The 26,660-nt window shown below is 34.5% G+C and overlaps 1 protein-coding gene across 5 annotated transcripts in view; it reads right to left on the bottom strand.

Moving 5' to 3' along the window:
* The window catches only part of LOC149421772 (uncharacterized), a 580,320-nt gene that overhangs the window by 190,066 nt on the left and 363,594 nt on the right, over window positions 1-26,660 (bottom strand). Inside the window, exons 1-2 of one of the 5 annotated variants that reach the window (XM_089635093.1) lie at window positions 14,465-14,728; window positions 11,140-11,380 (exon numbers count right to left, since the gene is read on the bottom strand). The exons of 3 other annotated variants lie outside the window; for them this stretch is intronic. In XM_089635093.1, the coding sequence (XP_089491219.1) occupies window positions 11,140-11,193 (54 nt within the window). In that variant the 5' untranslated portion in view covers window positions 11,194-11,380; window positions 14,465-14,728. Of the gene's footprint in view, window positions 1-11,139; window positions 11,381-14,464; window positions 14,729-26,660 lie in introns of those variants that run through there. One more of the 5 variants, XM_089635094.1, reaches the window with a different exon arrangement.

The following is a 26,660-nucleotide window of genomic DNA, read 5'->3' as shown; positions in this document are numbered from 1 at the left end:
AGATACATTTTAGATATATACACTTTCAAACAATACACTTTTGTTTTTTCGTAGGAAGCAATCACTTTGTGGTTAGACATTATATATTAAATCAAATGAAACACTTTGTTTATTAACCATGACTTCATTATTATTACATCTACCGGTTTCGCTACGGTCGAGCTTCATCAGGATGTGAAATATAACTAAAAACTAAGACAGAGGTGATGCATATTTATAGGAAAACAGAGGGAGACAGAATATAATACATTATAAAAGTGGGAGGAGTCAAATATTATATAGGCATAGTGAATTGAAGATATATAATAACAATTAACATTATTACATGAATTATACATATAATAATACATGTTAAAGACATAAGAAAAAGCATAAACTTATTATTTAGGAGTGGAAAGGATTGTGGGAAACAAGTTAAATATAGGACTATAGAATGTGTTTTTTTGATTAGATAAATTAACTTGTGTATTTAATAAATGGTCTGATAAGTTACTGTTTATAGATTTCCTGATTTCTAATGATTCTAAATTGTCTAACCTAATGCCTATACTATTTTTATGTAAGAGGCTAGTACCTGTTATTTTATCAAATCTATGGTCTGCTGATATTAAGTGGTTGGCGAGTTCCGAAAAACCTTTACCATTTAAACACCGTACATGTTCCTTCACTCTGGTGTTTACATTGAGCGATGTTTTACCTATGTAAAAGGCGGGACAGTCACTACAGTTGAGTTTATAAATACCCGAATGGCTTAGTATGTCATCCTTGTCTTTAGTATTAATCAAAAATTTTCCTAGGGTATTGTTTGTATAAAAGGCAAGTTTAATATAATAATAATTTTTCAAATCAAAGCGTTAGGAACCTTCCTTTAGATATTAAACCTGCCTTTAATACAAACAATACCCTAGGAAAATTTTTGATTAATACTAAAGACAAGGATGACATACTAAGCCATTCGGGTATTTATAAACTCAACTGTAGTGATTGTCCCGCCTTTTACATAGGTAAAACATCGCGCAATGTAAACACCAGAGTGAAGGAACATGTACGGTGTTTAAATGGTAAAGGTTTTTCGGAACTCGCCAACCACTTAATATCAGCAGACCATAGATTTGATAAAATAACAGGTACTAGCCTCTTACATAAAAATAGTATAGGCATTAGGTTAGACAATTTAGAATCATTAGAAATCAGGAAATCTATAAACAGTAACTTATCAGACCATTTATTAAATACACAAGTTAATTTATCTAATCAAAAAAACACATTCTATAGTCCTATATTTAACTTGTTTCCCACAATCTTTTCCACTCCTAAATAATAAGTTTATGCTTTTTCTTATGTCTTTAAAATGTATTGTTCATATGTATAATTCATGTAAAAATGTTAATTGTTATTATATATCTTCAATTTACTATGCCTATGTAATATTTGACTCCTCCCACTTTTATAATGTATTATATTCTGTCTCCCTCTGTTTTCCTATAAATATGCATCACCTCTGTCTTAGTTTTTAGTTATATTTCACATCCTGATGAAGCTCGACCGTAGCGAAACCGGTAGATGTAATAATAATAAAGTCGTGGTTAATAAACAAAGTGTTTTATTTAATTTAATACACTTTTGATTCATGTTGTTAAATATTACATTCGATAATAATAACCAGCTATTAGATTATAATTTGGTTGTTGATTTATTGGTTAACCTTTTTTTACATCTATGGAGGATTTTGCATTACACTATCCCTGCAAACCACACTATTTCCTTTCACATAATGCTATTAATATCTCATGTCATCGTAGTTTTATAGACACCCCAATAATGTATGTTTATTGATAAAAAACCAAATAACAAAAATATTACATGGCCGTTCGTAAGTGAAGGTAAACTAGATGTTATGTGGAAATTGCTATCTAAAGTAGCTGAAATTCAGACCGAATCCTTGGCGGGACTACTGTGATTACAAGGTTTCGGTTTGCCAACAGTCTAGGAGTTTGTCGACCACAAAAGTGCGAGACAGACCATTATTGCAACTGAGAAAAACATCAACTAGGAGCATACTCGATTGAAATTAACATTGTAGCACACATCCTAACTAGTGGGGTGTTAGATTATATTATAATGTAAATTGAATAAAATAAAATAAAATACGCAAAACATAACATGTATTCCCAAGCACGAGAAATCCCAGTGGAGAAAACATTGCGAAATAAAATTATGTCGATACGAATCATAGTAAATAAATCAAAACTATTTTGTGCAACTCTTGGTTATAATATGTAACATTGCGTAAAGAAAATACGAAAACGTGCTTACATTGTTATGCAGATTCCATGTTCGCATTTTTATGAGTAAATAAATTTCTTTATAATGTTATGAAATTCCTGAATTAAACAGGGAATTTCGGTAATTACACAAACAGTAAAACCCTCAGATATGTTAACAAAATCCTTCGCTTACGGTTTAGTGCCTTCCCGGGGATCCGTAGGCCGTGTTTTATTTCTGACGTATTTTCGTTGATTTACTGTTGCATTGTTTTCCCCAAATTAGAAGTTTACAGATTGGAATCAAAGGGCGGAATTTCGACCGCAGGGCAGAGTATGCCGCCCTAGATGGTATAGGTGCCGCCTTAAATTGTATGGGTGCCACCTCGGTCTATAAATACAGGGCGACCCTTTTGATTGTTCGGCGAAACCGCTACAAACGACAATAATAACAACACACAATTATTTTGTTTTACCGTTTAGACTCGAAGACAATGTGCCAAAACTTGCATGGAATGGAATTCGTCAGCACATTTCTACATTCAAAACATTTCAAATTTGTTTCCTCTTTACATTAAATTCACTATAACCTAAACAAACGGAAAATACATTTTCAGGGGTATCGAGTAATTTCAAAAGTTTTCAGCGTTTGCAGTGGTTGCTAATAAACTATTATAAAAAAAAACAAGTTTTATTTACTATAATACAACTATTTTTAATTATAGATGTGTTTGTTATGTTTCCATGATAACTCAACACAGTGACAATTCAACACACTTTTAAAAAGTGATTTAAAGTCGTTAGAAACTTAGAAATATTTTTTTAAACCTAACCTAACCTAACCTACTTAACCCAGTTAATAAAGCTTTTGTTTCATCACTTTCTATGACTTTATATAACTTTTTAAAGGTGTGATGAATTATCATTGTGATGAATTTTCCGGTCACCGTTTGTTATTGATGACTATTTTTATTATACTTGTATATTTTTTTAGTTTGACTCAGGATTGAACCTTTCTCCCAAGGGACTGGCTTTTAACTGCTATTAATTTTTTTAATTTTAAAAACTTACAAATTATTTTTTTTGGTTTAATTGAGGATTAAACTTTCCTCATCATAAAATGTAGTCAATCACGCTAACAACTGAGACAAAACCCAATTAGGCAGGACCGACATTTATTTCGTAGATAATCAACTGATGTAAATATCATCAAATTTCAAGTGAGTTTATGTCGGCGTGTGTACGCATGATTGTCACCAAATGTTGATAGAATGCATTGTCATCGACAACGAGTCTATCTTCCGAGTTGCAGGGATCAAATTGGACTGTTTATTACTTGAGACACCATGTATGTGTCCTCCCCCGCCCCCGACCCAAACTCGCAATAAACTGCGACCAAATGTAAATGAAATGCCCGCCGCGGTATCGACTCCATGAATAATTCATATCAATTAGATTATTGGATAAAGCCCCGTTTGAAATTTGGACAAGTACCGGTGCATGATGTCTTCAATACTTCCGAACGTGTTACGAGATATTCAATTGTGTTCGTCTAGAGATGCGAGTGAATTTAAATATGAAAGAGACGTTTAAATAAGAGACGGCACTGAAGAAACTTAGATATAAATATGGGAGTCGGACGGTAAATGCATGAATTTGTTATACTTTTCAAAAGTCAGTTTTCTTAACGTAAGTTTGAAAATATCACAATGATGCTGTGATAATACGAGGCAACTGATCAAACTATACACAGAGAATAAAAGCATACAAATTATACAGTATTTATTATGCATTACTAAACTGACTCAGTAACAATCTTTAGTGATGAATTGAAGATGTCCACTGTCTCAATATAATTATTATCCCTCCATAAGTATTCTGAGCAATGGAGAATACATGTGGTAGCCTAAGAATGGGTACTATTCAAGTTCTTTTATTATATTTGCCAGCTACTTGACAGATCTGAAATAATAACAGAACTTGAAAATTAACTCCAAGAATTGTTCAAATTCTCTGAAACAACCTGTACTATGTCTTTAATTTGTGTTAATGTCTCAAGAGCATTGTTTTCGTTTTATTCATAAGGATTATAAAATAATAAATTGTATATTTGCACCTCGTTCAAGGATGGATGATTCACTCAGAATAGCTCTAATGAGAATTCACAAAAAGCTTTACTTCTGTAGTCTTTAGATTTCATTGAAAAGTGATGCCTAAGGAGCACCTAAGGTGTTCCTAAAGTTCTGTGAAAGATTTTTTCAAGTCCTGTTATTATTCCAGTTTTGTCAAACAACTAGCCTATAATGATATAATAACAGAACTTGAATAGGACTTTCACAGAACCCGAAAATGAAGGTTGAAATTTGATGAATCGTTCAAGTTCTCCGAAACAACCCGTCCTTAGCCTTTAATTTGTGTTACTTTGTCAGGATCATAATTTTCAATACTGTAATTAAAGATCATTGTATTTTTTATTCTACTCATTGTACTAAAAATGTGTCATTTTAATATTTTCATTCATTCGCACATTCCTAAACAGTTCGAATTGGCTACAACGATTATGTAGAAAACGCTAATGAATAATAAGACGGGTGTTAGCAATTTTGGACGGCAAACCAAAATGAACATGTCGTGAACATGGCGGCAAATCAAAAATGGCATACTATAAATCGCTGTATAGAAAATATATTCGAAAATAAAAAAAATTTAAAAAAACCATGAAATACCCTATTGTTTAATAAATTCACACTGCTGTGGTGAGCAAATAGTTTTAATGAACAAAGAACAATGTATTAATTCACCGTTAATTTGAAGTGTGTCTACATAAATAAATTACTCGCTTTCAACTGATGATAATTACAAATTGTCAGAATATTAAAAATATGCAAACGTAGCTCCATTCGACAATAATGCTGTCAGACAAACGCAAATTAAATGGATTCCCCTTTGTGGAAATTTCAGGAATTGTTTATATTAAATTTCATTTACCCACATACATGAATTTATTTTCTGTGATTAATTGTTTGCCTCGCTTTATTTGTTCGTACAAAACACCGCGATATTTTCTAATTTGTACAGGTATGGAACAGTAAATAATTAAACATATTTTCTCATTATTTGTACTGGAACATTAAACCGATGACAAGCACCTGTCAGCAAATAAATAAAATTGACTGCTTTAGAATTCCGAAGGTTTAATAGTGAAATGATCGTCAGGAGTGTTTCGTGAGGGGGGGTCAGAGTGGTGGATACTCTCAGTATTGCCCCGGTGAAAGATCACCATTCAGAATCGAAACCCTTGAAATGGCTGTATCCGCGTATAATTACCAGATCTGAATAGCAAAGTACTCCTTTAACATTCTAACAATCTAACATAACCCATATCCTTTCCTTCTCACTCCCTTCAGCCTCACAACATACCCCAATTGGGGATGCCATAGTCCCACTGGCTTCGGCTAGTTTCTGATATGCGATATTCACATTAAAAACTACAATTCAAGCAGTATTGCGCAACAACATTGCTTTTATAAAATGAAAACTAGGAAAACATTTATAAAGCTATTTTTACCATAAATAAATGTTTGAATAGTCATATTTTTATTCTAAGCTTGCTGAAGTCTCCGGCGTTGTCCGAGCTTTTCGCAGATTTTTTTGTATTTCTTGCTGAAAGTGACCTTCGTTTTGTTTGGTTTTTGTTTTGATTTTTTTTTGTGTTTTTACATATTTATGTTTTAATTATTATTTATTTTAGGAGAAACCACATATACAGACAGTAATTAAAAGATAACTTTATAAACTAATATAATACTAATATAACTTTATTGTAAACATATTTAAAGATGTACAAGTCCTACTTTTTGCAGATGATCTAAAATTGTTTAAAAGAATACGAAATATATATGATTGCCTAATTTTACAAGCTAATTTAGATAAATTTTTTAAATGGTGCGAACAAAATATGTTATTTTTGAACATTGAGAAATGTCAAGTAATACGATTTTCCAGAACTCATTCTCATATCTTACATGAATATAATTTAAATAATGTTAAATTAACACCAGTATCACAAATTCGTGACTTGGGAGTTATATTCGAATCAAACTTAACATTCACAGCGCATATAGATGATATAACTAATAAGGCTTTAAAGATTCTTGGCTTCCTTTGTAGAACCCTAACTGATTTTAAGTCATTGGATTGCATGAAAACACTCTACATTTCACTAGTTAGAAGCCAAGTGGAATATAATTCACCTATTTGGTCTCCTTTCTATAAAGTACACTCTAACAAATTAGAACGGGTTCAACACAAATTTCTTAGGTACTTAAATTTCAAGCTTAAAATTCCAATAGAAAACATTAATTATGTAAATTTGATGAATGGACTTAATTTAATTACGCTGTCTGACAGAAGAACCATTTCAGACCTAATTTTATTATACAGAGTCATGAACAACCTTATTGACAGCCCTGCCATCGTTGCTGCTATTAAACTCTATGTACCGACAAGAAATACTAGACAAAATACAACATTCTTTTGCGACACATATAAAACCAACTATCAGTCAAACTCACTTACCAATAGGATGCATGATTTGGGCAACAAGTTTGGTGGTATTATAGATATATTCCATGATTCCCTTTATAATCTTAAATTCAAATTAAACCAACACTTTGTGGAATCATACAAATTATTGTAATAGATTTAACGATTAGATATGTTATTGTAATGTTTTATATTATATTTTGTTCTTTGTTATTGTTAAATATTATGTTGTTTAAAATGTTTCTTTACGCCATATTCTTCAAAAACTACTTGTATATTTTTTTAAAATTCTTCACTTTTATAACTCTTAGTATAAATTCTAACTCGATAACTTATGTAAAACTTATTTATAATCTATGTAAAAGCCCCTATGGGCGTATAACAACAACAATAAACAATAAAACAATAACTTGAGAATTCGCCTGCATCCTAACTATTTCTCACAGATTGACTTGGTAGATAACAATTTAAAATATTTTTTACATGTAAATAGGGAAAAAAAATATGAAGGTCATGTTTTGATAAATTTCATCAATCTCGTAATAAAAGTGAAAAATTTGTACAAAAGCCCACGGAGCACAGACACTCTTCTTAATATAAACAGCTGAAGTTCCGGCGTTGCCCGGTAACCTTGCTCTTGTTTTAAAGGTCAAGTGTGCAAATTGTCATTAATATCGGAACAAAACTATAGATTTGTATAAATATCAAATCCACGCTGCCCGTCCGTTGTCCACGATGCGGCCGCCTACCCACCACAAACACACAGATTTTCTTCATTATATTAATACTCATATATGAATTGTATATTTACGTATGTAGCAGTTTGTTGGCGAATACATATCCAGTATCTTACATTAAATTTAATGCGATGTGTGTTGGCTCTTTATCCGCCTTATTTTGGCAGTGTGCCGACGTAGATGGAAGCGTTTTGCCCATTCCATACAAATAATAATGCAGGCCGAATGTAGGTCAGATTTTTTAATAATGCTGTCGGACGACCGAGACAGGAAGTCATATTATCTAATACTAAACCAAATGCATTGGAGATGTCTACACAATCGAAAGCAAAGAATAGAATTACCATTGATTGGTTGTCTGCATAGGATTGTTTCGCTTTTTCGTACGAAAAATTGCTCAATCAAATGTTATGGTAAGTAGAAAATTATATAATCTAGACTTTCTAGTATTCAAATTGTATTTAAATTGTAAATGTATTGCATATTATGTTTCATTATTGTAAATCTATGAATTATTTTTCAACAAATTTATTAAATTAGTTTTAACATTTAATTATTATTAGTTTGAGTTGAGTAATAAGTTGCATGTTATAAGTAAGAAGTTAATTTTCAGCAAGCTGTATGATGATATCTATTAGTTATAATTATAAGTTTATTGTTTATTTTTCATATTACAGTAAAGGTCCAAATAAAATGTTGACCCTGATCACAAATAATATATATATTTGAAAAAAAAAAATTTTTCGGATTATAACCAAACTTATAAATAAAAAGATAATGTTTTTTTATTTTATAAATAACAATATAAAATACACTAAATGCAGGCTCGGATGACCTCGAAAATATTATTTAAAAAAAAAAAATATATTAACTTCACACAGGAGGCCCTGAGGAAAATAATTTCCCTCAGCGCTTATGTTATCTTTTGGGATACTGTAGGGAGGGTATTTTTTAATGAAAGGAAGAAAAGGAAGTTCTGGGTACTAAAAGGGTATGTATTTTAAATAATAAAATATTTTTATGCCAACAAAAACGAACTAACTTTCAAATACAAAGAATAATTACCTACCTATGCAGCAAAAAAACCCTATGGCTGCAAATATACAGTGCTAAAAATATAAGCAATATTTTTGTGGAAACAGGGAAGGAATTATGTATGGGAAGGAATTCCCCGAATAAAAGCTTAAAAAATTAGTGGAAGAAACGCTTCCGAATTCCGTAGCAGTGAACTCGGGGCTGGCTAGGTGGCTAGGTGAATAGGCGAATAGGCGAGCCGCGGTGTTTGCGGGAACGGCCGATAATCTGGCAAAGCAAATACATAATAAACTCCAATGGGTAATGCAGCTGCGCCAGAATGCAACCAAAAACATGCGGCCGCCTGCACTGCCGCGCCATCTGTCAAATGTGTTTTATAGTGCCACCAACCAACCAACATGCATGCATACCTACCTACAGTTACATTCATTCTTAATCAAGGACGCCTACTAAAGCGCTGTGATTTAAAAGAAAAAACCTAAAAGAGTTTTTATACTATTTATTACGTTTTTTTGTAACATTTTATTGATTTTCCCTACTTGCTACGCTAGCTTAGGCCGTGTTACCTAGAATACACGAAATATTTTTTTTAATGTGAAACCACATAAAAGTCCCCGATTGGGGTATGTTGTAAAGCTGGAGGTAGCGGTGAGGGGAAGGAGATGGGGAAGAGGAAAGTGGGGAAGTACCTGGCTATTCAGATCTAGACACCAAACACGGCCAAAGCCGTTTCGATTCTGAATGGTGGTCTTACACCAGTGCGATGCCGAAAGTATTTTCCACTCTGGAACGTGCCGCAAATATTATTTTTAATGAGTAAATCGTCAAATACAGCCTTACCACCTGACCACGGAGGCGGTGTTAAATTTATATACATAAATTTGGATATCGCGCTATCGGGTATCGGGTTCTTAATCTAGGAACAGATCCCCACGAGAACTAAGACTCACAAAAGACTCAAAAACAGAATTCAGAATGAAACTCTAAACTCACATCTGTAGAAAAGTTCACGAATGAATGATGGAGTTTTATGTAAATCTGGGGATGATTCCAGTCCAGTCCGAAGTCCGCACCTTTATTAATAACTTCACAGAATTAATATTTTCTTTTGTACTACTGAGCAAATTTGTTAGTGTGTATTTTAATTAATTAATTCTTGACAGCTAATCACACAAATCCAAACTTTTAGTGAATTCCTTCAGAATCTTAAGGAAGACACGCTGTTTTTACTTACCACGGCAATATACCAAACCATGCCATACCAATTTTCGTTTGCTTCACATTCTTAAAATATGATTAATTATCTTAAAGGAACTACTTATTTTAGAGCTTTGTACAATGCCTTTGAGGTGATAGATATTTCACAAAAAATAGCTTAAATTGTTTTTATTTTAAGAACAACTACTACACAAGTATAATAAAATATCATATTATATTTTCAGATGTCACTATGGTTGCATACGTTCATATAAAGAGATGATTATATTTTGACTATATTAACTCAAAAACCCACTTCGTATATACAAGTGAGTGTTCTAAATCATTCAAATATTATTGCAAAATATTTCATTAAAACATTTTTTAGTTTAATCCCGAAACTTAGTGTTCCTCCACGTTCATTGCGGAGAATGATTTCATCTCATTAAAATGGCCGATGCGGTGCATAATATTGACACGGGGGGTGACATCTGAGTGGCAGGCAAATAATATGATTGGGGACGATTGATTGCAATAATTAATGGTGTTTATTATCGGGTTGTGGTTCCAATTCATTTTGGGCCGATGTGACGCCGACGGACGTCAAGGGAGTTCGTAATCGATGCTATTTTGAATTCGGCTACCAATTGCACAATTAGCAGTCGATAGCGTTTTAGGAAAATGTGCGAAAACCAATTCCCGTAAGTCCAAATGAAAATACTGGTCACAAATCTGTACCACACTGTAAATTAATCATGAATTGATGTAAACTGATATATTATACATTTATCAGTCAGTGATGTTTCGGGAAAGTTTTAGAAAATCATTACCCATTATTTTAACAAAAGCAGTGCACAGTGCACACTAAACACATCAATACTTTAAACAATACCACAAAATAATATGTCATTAATCGATGAAAAATGTGGTTGATGGTGCTATGGGAAAAAAATGCGTAAGATTAGATTGTTCACAATTTCAAACCAAACCACTGGAACATCTATCTCGCATTAAAACTTTTAAATGAAATTATGAAAAACGACTGTACGTTTATAGAATTTTAGTGTTTTTAGATCGAATTTCTATATTTTCAAGAAAAAACACTTGTTTCTTTGCCAAGCTTAAAATATGACATTAATGAAAATATAATAAGAAATAAAATTAATTAAATAAGTTTTTAAACTATCAGCGATGGAGAAATATATAGATTGTAAAATAGCAAAGATAGAGAAATAAATCGACTGTAAAATAGCAAAGACAGAAAAATAAATAGATTGTAAAGTAGCAAAGATAAATAAATAAATAGATTGTAAAATGGTGAAAGCTTTTGCAGCCAGAGAATGCGTGGTGAAAATACTTACACTGTCGACTTCAGTAACCCTAGATTTGTTCAATTTGGTCAGGTTGGTGCCCATTCGTGGCCATCAACGTTCAGTTGGTACTCCTTCCGGTCTTCCTCTTTCACTTCCTGATCAACTTCCTTTCGAAAGTTTGGCACGTCAGTCTTTATAACATCAATGAATACTCGAAAGCACAGTGAGCATTGTTCCAAAGCGAAGCACTTTAAAATCTACAGCCATTTTCGAGAGATCACAACTTGTTCTTTTGCACGAAAAAGTGTAAGCGAAAAGGATTAACTTTTGTTTTTTTTTGTATTCTTTATAAGTAAAATATGCGCTATGTAAGAATCAAAACACGTGCAGAAAAGAGTTTTATAATTTGCCATCACCATCACACCATACAGATAACATGGTGGAAAAAATGCTGAAGCAAAATGAAGCAAGATAAAATCATATTTTTTAAAAAAAATATGAAAAATTATATCTACTGTACTTTTTCAAACAACACATTTTAGGTCGGCAAATCAAAAATAGACACACACTGAACTAAAATAAATTAATTGGTTTGTTAAAAGTCCTGTAATGCGGTAATGTCTATCATTTGTTCGGTTAAATGTCAGCGATACAGGAAATGGCAGAAAGGTCGTTACGAACGTATCATAATCCGAGCCAATGAGGTAGGCGACCTTTAGGAGGCTTTGTTTTTTCTTATCAATATAGAACGGCGCCAGGAGTCTAAATGTTTATGAACCGTCTCATTTATGGGCTCTCGGGAACGGAAGCAGATAGTGGCGTCTCAAGCAAGACATGGTCGGAACTTTCGGGATTTTTGTGTTAACCCAGTTTCGGAATTTGTGATATAATACCCGAGAGTTATTGGACGATCAATCATGTGTGAAAACTTACATGAAAAATGTTGTATATTACGACGCTTGCCTTTGTGCTCCGTTTAGCTTTGTTTTTGGTATCGAATTTTCTAGATAATACATATTAAAAACAACAGCAATAAATTTGGCGTAAAATAAATTCACTAAGTAGCACAAATTAGCAAGTATTAATTATTCAAAATTAAGCATTACCTACCCTAGAAATGTTTTTTTTTTTAAATTATTATTCAAGACGATGGTTTTACAAGTATCGTTTTCTGGTTAGTGGTATTTTTAAATACACCAGTTTGTTTATATTAAGGGCCGTACCCCTTCGAGTAACCCTCCGCCCCCGCCCCCCGCCTGCGGGGCCCCGCCAGGCAAAGCCCCCCGGCGAGTTGTCTGACTCACCACGCGGCCCCCATTTGTTTACAGAAAAAAAGACTGAAATACGGCAATGTGTCAGTCAGCAATAAAATTTAAAACATGCAAAGCTCCGAGGTGGGCAATTAGTAAATTGCGAGGTTCATGCGGTGCCAGGAGCACCAGCTACCAAATTCCAGGAAAGTGCATTTAAGCAAAAGGCCGCCGTCAGTTAATTTGACTTAACTCCTTATTAACATGCAAAAACCACATTCGTCTTGTAGGTAAATTGATTTTTATTGATGTGCATTTTTTCAGCACGGTCATTACAACTACATATAAAGCACAATAAAAGCAACGAACCGCACAAGAGTCCGAACTGCTCCCAATCGTCTGGAGCCAGTGAGACTTTGGCATTCCCAATTGGGGTATGTTGTGAGGCTGAAGGAAGCGGGGAGAGGAAGGAGATGGGTGAGAGGAAAGTTGGGAAGTACTTGGCTATTCAGATCTGGTCACTAACACGGCCAAAACCGTTTCTGAATGGTGGTCTTACACCAGGGCGATACTGAAAGTATCTTCCATTCTGGAACGTTTCGCAAATATGTTGTTTTAAATTAATAAATTGTGAAATAACACAAATTAATCAAATAAAATTTATTTGCGCCGCCGGTATTTGAACCCGCGACCTTTCGGCTTGCTAGTCGAGAGCCTTTCCCCTCGACCACGGAAACCGTCAAATATAAAGCCTTGGCAAACAATCCATAAAAATAATTGCGAATATTATACGTAGAAGGTAGTATTTACAACGATTTGCGAAAATAATTATTTACAGTTAGAGAACAAAATATATTAATTTATGGAAAACAAAATACTGGTCATTCGATATTCCAAGCATGATTTCGCGTAACATTGAGAAAAACTGAAAACATATCGACCTTCACGTATCCCGATTAATCAAATTGCCATTTGACACTTTTTCACAAGCGAATCACGTCAAGTCAAGCACGATACGCGTAACGTGATATCCCGTCTGAACCAAATGACATTCGTACAGGGGCGATAAGGAACCTGGGAGTGACATCTGATGATGTGAACTGATGATTTCCTATAGACAACGAGACCAATATTTGGTCTCCACAACAACAACAAGCAACAAAAGCACATATAAACCAGTAAAAAGGGAACAATACAAACACCTGCATTTTAACCCCTCAGTATACATACTTCGCATCCTTTAAGGGGGTTGTTTATATTGCTTGACTTGGTTGGGGACTGGAGATTAATCTTGCGGGTATTTGAGGCACGTCCGAATTTGTGTATCAGTGACATCGGAAATGTTTGTTTGCGACGTAACGTCACACATGAAGACTGTGGGTGACGGTTGTTGTCACATCGAAATTATGCAACCGTAACGTGACGAGAGAGGAAATTGTAACTCTAGTTGTTGAAAGCTTTTCATGAAGCTTTCAAATTGGAATACAACGAGGATTATATTATAAATATTATACGCATATTAAGGACTAAACGATTTAAACCGACTAATTTGATAGGTATGTAGGTAAGGAAAAACGTTTTTCCATGGGATTATATTGTTTCAAAATGCCATTATTTTATCATACGATACACAAAAAAATAAACCCAATATGAAATAATTATCACTAATTAATTTTTAATCTTATTAGATCAATTGATGGATTAGTAGATAGGTTTCTTGGAAATAAAGAGCAAGTGCTTTCCAAATAATGCAACGCGTGAATAATGGTTATATTTTAAAGAAAGATAAAAAACATACTTTAAGCTTAAAATTTTAATGCCTCAAATAAAATTCATTGAAGTAGTTTGAACTTGGAAATTTCACGAAAGAATTATAAAATCATTTTACAGAAGCAAAAAATTAACATTTTTAGCGAAAAACTTTTCGGCTGTTAAGTATAAAGCAAATAAAATTAACACTTGATTTTAATAAATTTTAGTTGTGAGTAAATAAATGCTTCTTTTCAGAAACAATTTATAAAAAAGCAGTAAATAAATAATTGTTAGAAACATGCCAATATGAAAAATAAACATAATGATACTTATAAAAGAACACACTAAGCATTAGTAACAAATCAATTTACTTTTAAATCGCTCCTCTTTAAAAAAAAACAATAACCGTAGCAATGTCAACACAACTGTCACTTCACAACAAACTGTTTATTAACAACATAATCACAACATCATAAAGCTTCCAAACACACACTTTAATAATACTGTCCACATTTCCGCAATGTTTATGTTCGAAAAGCTCGGTAAAGTCTATTAGCGAATTACATAAAAAGCTCGCGAAATTTGTATGGTGTTCGTAGGCTAAGCTTACTACGGCGCAGCAGAAGCGACGCCCGTTCTCTAGGGTTGTCAGACTGGTACTGATTTGCCGGCGACATTCGAGTATTTTGGTTGAATTGTGAGCCCTCACTATTATTCTACTCGCGAGACAGGCATTGTTCTACGTTCGCCGTGCAATGGCGATGTTTCGTGCAGAAAGCAAGATGGTGATTAATGGTTCGGTTTGTATGCGGGCACTTTTGATGAAATGTTAAATATAAGTTCATTATGATTTAAAAAATATATCAAACTTTTTGTAGTTAATTGAGCGTTGCTGGTTGATTTTGATTAGCATGTCGTGTTCACGTCAAAATCTAAAATCAAGTACAGCAAACATAATAAGGAATGAATCGAGATAAAAGATATTTATAAAATACATCAGGACATGGAATGAAGATTCTCGTACTTATTTTCTAGTAATTTAAAATTGCATATAGGTTAGTTATTAAAATTGATTAAAATGTATACATAGTAGGTTAAATATTTTTGTTAGAAATTCTTTTACAAAAAGAAAATTTAAGTTGAAAATTGAAATTGATGAAAAACGAATCGACTGAAATTCAAAACGGTGACATAAATTCTATAGATAAATCAACCCTCTGTTGTGCAAAAGATTTTAACACATTTTAATAAATGAATGGGTGTAAAATCATCTTCATAAACAGAGTTTGAAAATAATCAAACGCGTCCACGTCGCATCGAACCAAGTCTAAATTCAGGGGATGTAGCGCAAAAGAGCGGGGTGAAAGCGGCCCAGCTGTAGGGACGTAGGCCAGGGGGCGCAGAAGACGGAAGGGGAGGGGTGTGCCTGATGCGCACGCGCCACCCTTTCTTACCCGCACGGTACTATTACGGAGCTTTTAACTTACCCTATGAATAGATAAAATAGGGCGCTGTGTAAAAAATACCAAATCAAATTCAAGGTTATTACTCATCTGTTCAACAAAATGAGAAGCTCGTTTGAATATTGTTTAAAAAACTGATTTATAATTAGATTTTTCGGGACAGCTCTCAAGCTAAGCTTATTTATGGGCTATTTTGACGTTTTGGTTTGTTTTTGAAAATTTTATGAGCATTTTTAAATCGACGACAGATGCGTGATTCTATTTCGGAAAATTTATTGGTCTGGTTTTTATGATTATTTTCGATACAGTCGCACGTGGAGGTCACACGCAACGAAACACTTTTGTAATGCCAGAATACTAAAAGTACAAATCAGTCATAGTTAAATATTATTTATAAGTATAAGTAAATCGAGTAGCTTCCCAGCTGTCTCTTATATGTCTCTACTATCTAGGTAATAAAATTAGTAAATAATTTGAACACTTTTTATAATTTAAATATATTTTCTATTTAAATTATCGCCGCTATCCTGGCAATGTTAAACTAATAACATTAGTATAACGTTCCATAGTCAATAATTATTTCATAAAAATAATAAAATATTTTGAATATCTAACTACCAAAACTACCATTGAAGAATATAATAATACGTACTAATAAATCAAAACGAAACTTTTTTTTAACTTTAGTATGTAGTATTATTTTTGTTTGATTTTAAAGTATACAGTTTTTTGTGCATTATTAGATTCTTTCCTAATGTAAGCTGGCACTTTTGTTTTAGGAAAGGTGTGCCTGTTAATATAAGAAATAAAAAAAAACTGTATTTACAGTGATGTAGTAATGAAACAGAACAAGACACAGAGAAATAAAAACGTAACGGTTTCAACTAGGAATCGCACCCAGAATCTCTGTCTTAATCCTAGGTTCAATATATTAAATTGATTAGTACAATCTTCAAAGGTTGTTAAAAGAAAAGTTAATTCAATAATATTGAATATCATTTAATTATTCATTTTTCACTATTTACTTATTTTTTAAACTCCTCTAATTTATGCTCTAAATGACGAACGATGCATCCTTCTAAAACAGATCAAAATTTGAAATAAATAAAGATAAAATTGACTTTTGTTTAATTTATCATTATTAATTATGTTCAACAGGTCTCTTTAAAAAGAATAAAGTTTAATTTCTGATAAGTTTTAAAGTAAAAGAAAGGCAAAGTTCTTAGTATCGTCCTATGAAAATGCACTCTTTTCCAATTTCCGCAACTACAATAGCAGTCTGCCCGAACAAATCATATAAATTCTTAACAATACAACAATGCTGTGGGCACAAGCAGAACGCTTCTGAAACACAATTCAAGTGAAATATTATTTCTATAAATTCGTGGAAAGTGCACTTTTAAAAGAGAAAATAAAAATAAAACCGTTGAAGTAAGCCATTTTCAAAGCGACTTGATTTTTTTTAGCATGGGGCATTCTACGATTTATGTGAAGTTAAATTTTCTTCGCAAGTTGCAAACCAAGAAAAAATCACAATTATTATGTCTTTTCCTACGCAAAAGTTAATATATTTAAATTTAAGATTATTTTAAAATTATTGTAAAAGTCCGGTTAGGTGTGGATAAATCGTTCATAAATAAATGTATATACATAAAGATCTTACAATCTTTGACGGCAATTTATAATTGGAGGCTGTGCCAGACGTAATCGTGACACACAAGACTGTAGATAGGGCCGGTGATTCCACCCGTGGAGCTGTAGCTTGCGGAACAGTGGGCTCTCCCCCCACTGTGTAGGCAAGGCTGTGACTGGGGCCGCTCGGGGGCGCCGCAGTCTGTGGAAGGCCCACCCATGAGCCAGTGGTTTGCGCCTCCGCTGCGTACCCCTGAGTAGGTACGCCCGGAGGCGCCGGCGTCGGCGTCGGTAGGTATTCCACCCGTGGTTTTGTAGCTTGCAAAACAGTGGGCTCTCCCCCCACTGTGTAGGCAAGGCTGTGACTGGGGCCGCTCGGGGGCGCCGCAGTCTGTGGAAGACCCACCCGTGGTGCTGTAGCTTGCGAAACAGTGGGCTCTCCCCCCACTGTGTAGGCAAGGCTGTGACTGGGGCCGCTAGAGGGCGCCGCAGTCTGTGGCAGGCCCACCCGTGGGCCAGTGGTGTGCGCCTCGGGTGCGTAGCCCCAGCTTTGCCCGGGGCCGCTAGATGGCTGGCTTCCGGGATAGGCTCCGTCGGGTTGCCAGGCTGCAGGTGAAGCGGTCCGCGTGAGGCCCTTTAGCATGGCGACAAGTTCTGCCATCTGTCGGGCGTGGTCGTCCTGCAGCTTCTGTGTGCGTTGCCTCTCAGCTCTTAGCTCGAGCTGCACCTGCCGGAGCGTGTCCTCGCTGGAAGCCTTGCTTCTTAACGAGACGTGGGCCGCGGCAGGGGGCGTCTGTGGTGGTGATGCGCCGGAGGGACCAGGCAGTAGGTCCGCTCGGGGATCAGAGGGGGCCAGGGGTCAGTTGGCCGGAGTCCGGGGGGCGCGGCTGTGGCCGCCCCGGTTGGTGTGGGATCATCGCTTCCCTGCGATGAGTCCCCGTCAGCGCTGTTCTTCCCAGAGCGCAGTGAAGGTGACATCTTATCCACAGAAAGATCCGGCTTCGAAGGACCACTTATGTGCCAGACGTAATCGTGACACACAAGACTGTAGATAGGGCCGGTGATCCCAATCCGTGGAGGCGTGAGATGTCTTCCTTCAGTGGCGTGGAGGGGTAGAACGGGGCCGTCTCTGATGCCGTTGTAGCTGGTCCGAATGCTGTTTTCGCGTCCTTGATGCTGATTCCGGGTCTGGTCCGAAGGGGTAGGCAAGTCCGTGGTCCAGGGTGAAGCGGGGGTCAGAGTGAAAGAAGGCGGGTAGAAGCAGAAGTCGGAGCGAGGTAGAAGGCAGAGCAGAGAGAGAGGTGTAGAGCTGGTGGTGGTTGCTGGCTAACTCACGTTTTCAGGGCCTGTTGCCCGTTTTATAGGCCACCAGCGGGCGCACGACGCGCACACGGGCCCACTTTCTCTTTGATTCCTGGAATCCGTGAGCCGTGTTTGCGACGCTATCGCGGTGCCCGCCGGGCCGGTAAACTCCTTTGTTTGGGCACGATCCTCAGAACCGTGCCCGTGGGACGTAATGACGGCGTACCACCGGTCATTTGTGACGCTATGACGGCGCACGGCAAGGCTTCCCACTACGTTAAGGCACGGTTCTACCAATCGTGCCCGAATTAAAATATGAATATGATTTTACCAGCTCTCACATTACTTCTCTGCCCGTATACTTCTAGCCAAGCTCCGACGTTTCGTTTATTGTAACAATTGTACATTTTACCTAACAATTTTACATAGCAATTTTACATAACAATTTTACATAGCAATTTTACAAATTTCTACATTTTACATTTTTCGGCAGTATATTTTACTTTAATAACAGGGCAAATAGCAAATTAATAATATGGGGCGACGTCAGCTGATATTGGAGCAGTACGTCCGTTACAGAGGCAATGGTATGTTTAATTCTCCAAACCGAAAAAACAATCTATGATTCAAAGTGCAAAAGAGAGCGTAGCTCCAAATAATGACGTTGTATTCAATGAGAAAATCTTCTCCGCAGACAATATTGGGACAATTCATCACTCTACAGCTTTACAAAACTGGCGCTCAGAACTTCAGGCCATCAGGCAATCAGGAGATAATAACATCCTTTATCAAGCAGCTAGAAGTCTGCAAGCCCTCTGATGATGCAGTCTACTAATCGTCCTGGCAAAAGTTTAGGACACTCGCAGACAAAAACAGTGTGACGTGTACCACCGTGTACCGCACAGTTTAGCAGGATGCTGGGCTTATCTCAAGCTCACGCCTCGGTGCACTGATCTGTGAGGGGGTACCCGGTACAGGGCGAGAGTATGAATATAGCCGCGTCATTGTCATTTTTCGGCACCCCCTGTATTTATGCTGTTCCGATATTACATGCCAACAGCGCGCGGGAAGAGTTATGCGCGCCTATATAGTGAAAATATATAGGGGGTGGTGAAAGATTTTCGATTAAAAAATGTTGCGAATACATAAAATATAAATCGAAAGGTTGAGGTAATGGGATATAGACGCGCAAGGTAAACATTTTTCGCGTGAAATTGAATAAATTTATGGGGCACGAAAAGAGGCGCTAAAACATGTCTATTATCGGAATTTATTATTACCTTATCAAGTTCATAAACTTGGATAAAAAAACTGGTTGGTTTATATGTTATAAATAGAAATGGTTTCGATCCTACACCATATAACACACATCACACCGAGATGATACACTAAACACGGAGAATAATCGATTTTTGCCATCACGATAAATTAACAGGCCTTATTAATAAAACATCATTTAAAGAATGTTTTATCCTTTTTTTATCGAAGGAAGCAAACACTTTGTGATGTGACATTATATATCAAATGAAAAATACACTTTGTAAAACACCACTTGTATTTTAGTGTATTTTTCATTTGATATATAATATTTTATCCATTTGCCTTGATAATATATCAAGGCGATACAAAGAATTTTCGTTGTAATGCAAAAATATTGGGTTTATGAACACATGTTCCGACATCGTGATAATATATTCGCAATTTACTAAAAGTTTATCAGTAAACTTGTTAATTCAGGCCTGCAATCCTGTTTTTAACGTGCAGGTTGAAATATCAATATGAAATGCAATTTGTTTTAAAATTTTATCCTCAAACATTGTTGGTTTATTGTTTATTAGGAATATTTTTGTAACAGAATGATAACCTATAACACATATTCTTAGAAAAAAAATAAGAGTAAAGTCACCAATTCGTTTACAAAATATTCTCATCGTGCGTTTGGTGTTGAACGCGAAAATAAATAGTTATATTATAAAGTTATAATTATACGTTAAAACACTACTAAACTACATATTTGACAAAAAAAATAACTTTCAACATACACAAAATAACACTTAGACACAGACCAGTTAGACAAGCGTACAAAGAAAACATAAAAACTCCGACAGTAAATTCAAGCTTTGGACAAAGACACTACCAATACCATGCTATAAAACCTTTCAACAGTGTAAAACATGAAATTAAAATTGAGGAAAATAAAAATAAATTCACACACAAAATTACAAAATGGATTAAAGAACAAAAAAGACAATATTACCAAAATTTCATAGCATAAAATAAAAATAAAACCTAAACGTAACACACAAAACCAATATAAACACACATCACTCACAAACACACAAGATTATATTTTAAATGTATTATTTTCTCTTTAAATGTATTATGTAGATTATATTTTCATATTATAAAATGAAGACCTCACAACGGGCAAGCCACCCAGTGAGGCCAACATTACTGGAAAACTTTGAAATGTAAAAAATATTGTACCAAATAAAAATAAAAAAATAAAAAAAAAGTGAAGAGAAAAGAAGAACACTACATAGGAAAAAATACAAAATCAAGGTAAATAACTGTTTTTATCAATTTCTTGGTGAAAATTAAAGTAAAAGGGTTGATTGGTCTGTAATAAAACGGAAAGGCCTAAAGGTTGGTGCGACGGCTCAGTGGTTAAAGTAGACTCCCGTATAGCGGAAGATCTCGAGTTAAAACGACGGTGGCGGCAAAACGGCTACAGGCTACCGCCCACTATTGAAACAAAATTTCAAAATACACAAAGCAAAACATAATAAATCACACTAAATTACGTCAAAAATGAAATTACGACACGGATTTGTCCGCCGTTCAATTAATCATCCAAATCTCGATCACAAACACAAAATTCCATGGAAAAAATAACGCAAACAATTATTGATCTGAGAAATTCCATCCCTTCGGCCGTTGGCATCCCCCAGGGCCAGATCAGCTAATAGGGCAATCAATCAGATTATCATTGGCTGCTGATGACAGTGCGGAGTATGTGCCTTCACGGGCAACGTACTGGATAGGTCGGTTTGCCGCAGGGAGCTTTAATCCCACATCAAAGGACATCTTGATTGCGGTGTTGTGGAGTGACCAGGAGCTTTTGCAAAGATTGGATTATTTTTAATCTCTCTAACCGATATCTTATCTTGAGTACCTGATCGTATGACAAGTAGTCTTGAATTCGTATGTGTTTAGGCTTAGGCACTAAGTGGAGATTCGTCATCGATTTGGTTAATGTATTAAAAATAATTCCTTTTTGAAACTAATAGAATAGCCAAAAGCTGAGAAAATGTACCATAATAATAGTGGTGGCAAGATTTGGATATATTTAGCGAAAGTTCCAAAAACTAAATTTCTTAATTCACCTGCTTTAACTCAAACATTATTGTCTCTTGTATAATTTTTTTTGTTGTTTAAAATACTTAGGGCATCACTGATAAACGTGTTTTAAAGTTTACACAACTGATAAACAACACATTAGAAAGGGGGTTAGTTTTTTATATTTACATATTTTTGCAAACCGTTATTGGACGGTTGGTATTTATTCTTTGTAAATAATTTATGTCAATTCTCTGTCTTTTGTGTACTAAACTAAATTAAAATAAAATACAAATACAGAACACTATCTGGTTTCTATCTTGTTTGAACTGAAAATTGAGGAAAGATAGGAGGCGTAGTATAGAAAATCACATTGTTTTACACAAGGTATAAGTTACTTGTGATTGGTGTGAGTGCAGTTTCAGTCTGAAGGCTGAAAACTGTTCTGATGATATCCAATCCCTTGATAGGAAGAGTTGACTAAAGGGAAGACTCCCAACATGATTTATTTATGAATCCGTTATCAGTGTAGCTAATCAAGATTTCAATGAAAATTGAATGTTAACCAATTGACCCAACTGAAAGAATGCAATCAAATAATCAACACATTTTCCAATCACTCGTCTGTTCACTTCAATAATGCATACTACCTTATGATTAGTCTCCCCGGCTGAATTCCTCAACAAAGAACCAAGATTAGGTCCGCAAATATGGAGGAAAATACGAAGCAGTGGCATTAAGAGATTATTTTTGCCTCTTAATGCATCCTGCGTCCTTTGAATAGCAGAAGACGAGGGGACTTAACTTAAACCAGACCGTGAATGCCTTAAGGTAGGCTGTATGTTTATTTGCCTTGAGTACAGTACAGAGGTTTGCCTCCTGAACTAAATATTTATACATTTTTTGTATACGAGGGGAAGCGGAAAATTTTTCATTAATGGTGTAATATAATACAGTTTTTCCATGTTTACGAATGTCTTAGAATTTTCGTAAGATGTGCTACGATTTAACCAGATCAAAGTAATTGTAAAAGTCCTGAGGGCGAAAATAATTCAAAAATTAATAACAAAAATAAAATAAAGACAATAATAATATAAATTTGCCTTGTTGGATTGTAATTCGAAAATGTGTGGATACATTTTATTTTATTAAAATAATTATTCTTTTTTTTGTACACTCTACTATGGGAAGTTGGCTAACGCAAAGCGAAAAATTTACTCTGACTTATTAATTATTTCTAAACCATAATTCTAGGTAAAAAAATATGAATAAATAATTAACTCCTAAGACTTACTTAAGAAGAGGGAAAAGCTTATCCATCAAAAATTATGTAGAAAGATAAAAGCTGAGTAAATACTTTGCATTAAGCTTGTTTATCAGTGCGTTAAAGCAGGTACACTTCCTCCGAGCTTAGTTCAGAGGTAACCGTGAAAACACCGTGTCACCCTCCTGAAATAATAATATTTCCAGAGAAAACGGGAAGGTTCTTTTCTTTCTCGAAAGCCCGTGCTGACCCAAATGTACTAAAGATTATATATTATCAACAGCATACCGAAGTGCAAACCCTACCGCACGTAACAGCTTATGAATCGGGTGGAGAGCCCACATACGGGTTTATTATAATATACACATTGTTACTTTATTTTTTTTTAAATAATCACATCGCAGACTTTAAAGTTGAAATTCCGAGAATAAAGCTAGGTAGCAAATAGAACACGTGTTTAAAAAATTGAAGATACGAATAATATTATATAAAAAAGTACTTTATATTAATGCCTTGGTGGGTGATTAATATAGTAATCCTCCGATTATAGATTACGGATACGTGATTGTTTATGATTGATCTCTTTGAGAGCTGAATGTGAGAGACTGAGATGAAGCTTATACCCTTGCTTAAGAACCTAAAAAGCCCTGGACGGACTTATTCAAGAACAATTTGAAGCCACGGGGTGAGGGGGAAGATGTATTAAAACCGCCAAAACTTATTTAATTTTTGTAATGACACATCCTATTCCTTGTCTCATCAAATACCCAGCCGTTAAAACTGCATTAACACTAAAAATACAATTATAATGGTTCATTACGCACTATTGTGCATACAAATCATTTCGAAATTTGTCATACAAGATGGCTGCCAGGCAATTTCCCCTCAACCTAGCTTTGACTCTAATGCCATTCATACAAAATCACACAAATGCTCTGTCGAGGGCTTTTTAGGTTCAGTACTTCTACTTCGCTCTTTACTGACAAGTCAAATAACTTTCTAATCCCACAATATACGCACCATTATAATGTGTATTGTTGGGAAAAAATATCGACATCCCATTTGTTCACTTGCAATTATACAATTTCAAATAATGGATTCCGTTTTTCCACATTACTTTTGTATTTGAAATTCAATTATTTCATAGAGTTAAAGTTTATAGGTCAATTTTCATGATAGTATCTAGTTACTAGTATAATCAAAAGGTACGTGTTTATGAATTATGCGCAATAAAAACTATTAGATTTTAATTAACATTGCATAAGAAATATTTTACTCTTTAAGAATCAGGACGGGCTGTTTCACAGAATTTGAACAATTCATCAAATTTTAAAGTTGATTTTCATATTCTGTGAAGGTTTTATTCAAGTTCTGTTATTGTTTCATTATTAGCCAGTTATTTTACTAAACTCACATAGTAACAGAACTTGAATAGAACCTTCACAGAACTTGAAAATCAACTTCGAAATTTGATCAATTGTTCAAATTCTGTGCCTCCTTAAAGTAAGATCGAGCCGCAAGTCAAAAAAATAGGGCAGATCCTTTAAGACAAAAATCGTGCGAAAAGTCCATTCATTATTTGGCTTGGGTATTTGATTATTTGAAAATGCATTAAAAATATATTAAAAATCATAAGCAAAAATAAAAAAAAGTTTTGTTTAACAAAAATCATAGAGATATTGTTCATAACTGGTGCAATCGCCTACAGATATAATCCAATATATAAAGCCAATGAAATCGGCTAAGTGCGGGTGCTCATGACATTTTTACGTAAAATATTGGTCGTTTAACCATTTGTGTTTTCTGCCATTTTCCTCCACTTGGCCGCTGGTTTTTTTTGTTCGCTTGTCGTTTGCGATTCTCGGTGGTAGAATTCATGAGCTTTTTATTGAAGTTTAACGCTCTCATTGACTGCAAGTTTGTTTTTACGAGAAAAGCGCAATTAGGTTCACACTTTGCATTCGAACTTGCAGCATAAGTGTTTTCAAATATTTTCATTGTGCTGAACATTATTCAATGAAAAGTTGACATTAAGCTGAAATTAATTGTACCTATTAAAGATCTTATTTTCAACGATAAAAATATATATCGATGATTTTTGGCACATTATTTATTTATTTATTCAAACGCCATAAAATTGCTTCTACAATACAGTGATAATCGAATTACGAGCTTACATTGGTAAACAGGATAATAATAGCAATAAATTAAAGAATAATTGATGCGGACACAAAAACACTATTGCAAGTTTTGCAGTTATTAATATACGTGCAGCAAGACAATGCATAATTTAAAAGAAATATATACCAGAGTAACAATAGTTATATTATGCCAAGTTTGCAAAAAGTTTTGAGCGTTCGTTTGCCATAATGTTTCAAATTTATATGACCTAAAAATATGGTTATTTTAAAATGATATATTAATAATAACAAAACAAGGTATTTTATGCATTGCACAAAGGATAACAATTTATTACACATATTCATACAAATTGAAAATATTCCCGGCGGCGGCATGTATTTTTACTCGGGAATATTTTCAATTTGTATCAATATTTCAAACGAGTAATTATTGTTTACAACAAATTGTTAAAAATATGGGATATACAACGAAATCTAGGGAGATTGATTGGCTTTAAATGGCAATAAGCAGTTTCCTTTGTTTCCATATTAATATTTTGAGGAATGGAATTAATTAAATAATTTGGTAAATGTATATATTTGAAACCAATCGCTCGAGTGGATAGCTGAATTGTACAAGACGAGTATGACAAATTTTTTGGGGAATGTTCGGCAAGGAAATCAGAACGTAAGTTAATACCGAAATCAACACTTCGTGTATATGAGGCAAGAAATAATCGATAATTACAAATAATATGTAATTATTTTCCGTTAGTGCTGTAGTTCTAAAAATCAACACAATATTATTATTTTCAATAATAATTTATATCATCTACAATTAAGTGTAAACGTTCATTAATGTAATCCTATTTTAACAGTATTATTTTATTATAAAAAATGTGTTATTCATAATCAACAAATTTTTATTTGAAGTATAAGCTTCTATAAATAATATAATATTTAGAAATAAAATACGCTAACATTGAACTGCAAAATTCCCTCAACGAGTAACTTTTAATAACCACTCTCTCTTAGAGCTTACAGCCAACCGGAAAACTCAAAGGAAAACCACCCGACGAGTAAAAGTGAAACAAATGAAGGATTTAGCAACATTTCTTAGTGAAAAGATTTTTCCTCTCGGAGCAAATCTTCCGTCGCGGCGGCTTGCTACGGACATTTCAATTATCGCTTGGGTCTTGGCCCGGCCGGCTCGACAGACGTCTATGAGTTGTTCAACTGAGTATTAGACTGGAAGCTGTGGACAACATTTATTTATCAAAGGCCTTTTATTTTTCAAGATTAAAGTCAACGCGGAATATGCATAGTTAATTGTATAAAAAATGTAAAGGAATAATTAATTTTAATAATATTAATTTATTTATTTAGTGCCATTTACACACATGACAGTTATTGACAGCCGTAGTACAATGTAAAAAGAAAAAGGAAA

The sequence above is a fragment of the Hesperophylax consimilis genome, chromosome 8 (assembly GCF_061612785.1).
Source record: "Hesperophylax consimilis isolate HC1 chromosome 8, BYU_Hcon_1.0, whole genome shotgun sequence".
Classification (NCBI taxonomy): Eukaryota; Metazoa; Arthropoda; class Insecta; order Trichoptera; family Limnephilidae; genus Hesperophylax; species Hesperophylax consimilis.
Note: the sequence above shows the minus strand (reverse complement) of the source record. Positions and strands in the feature narration are given on the sequence as shown.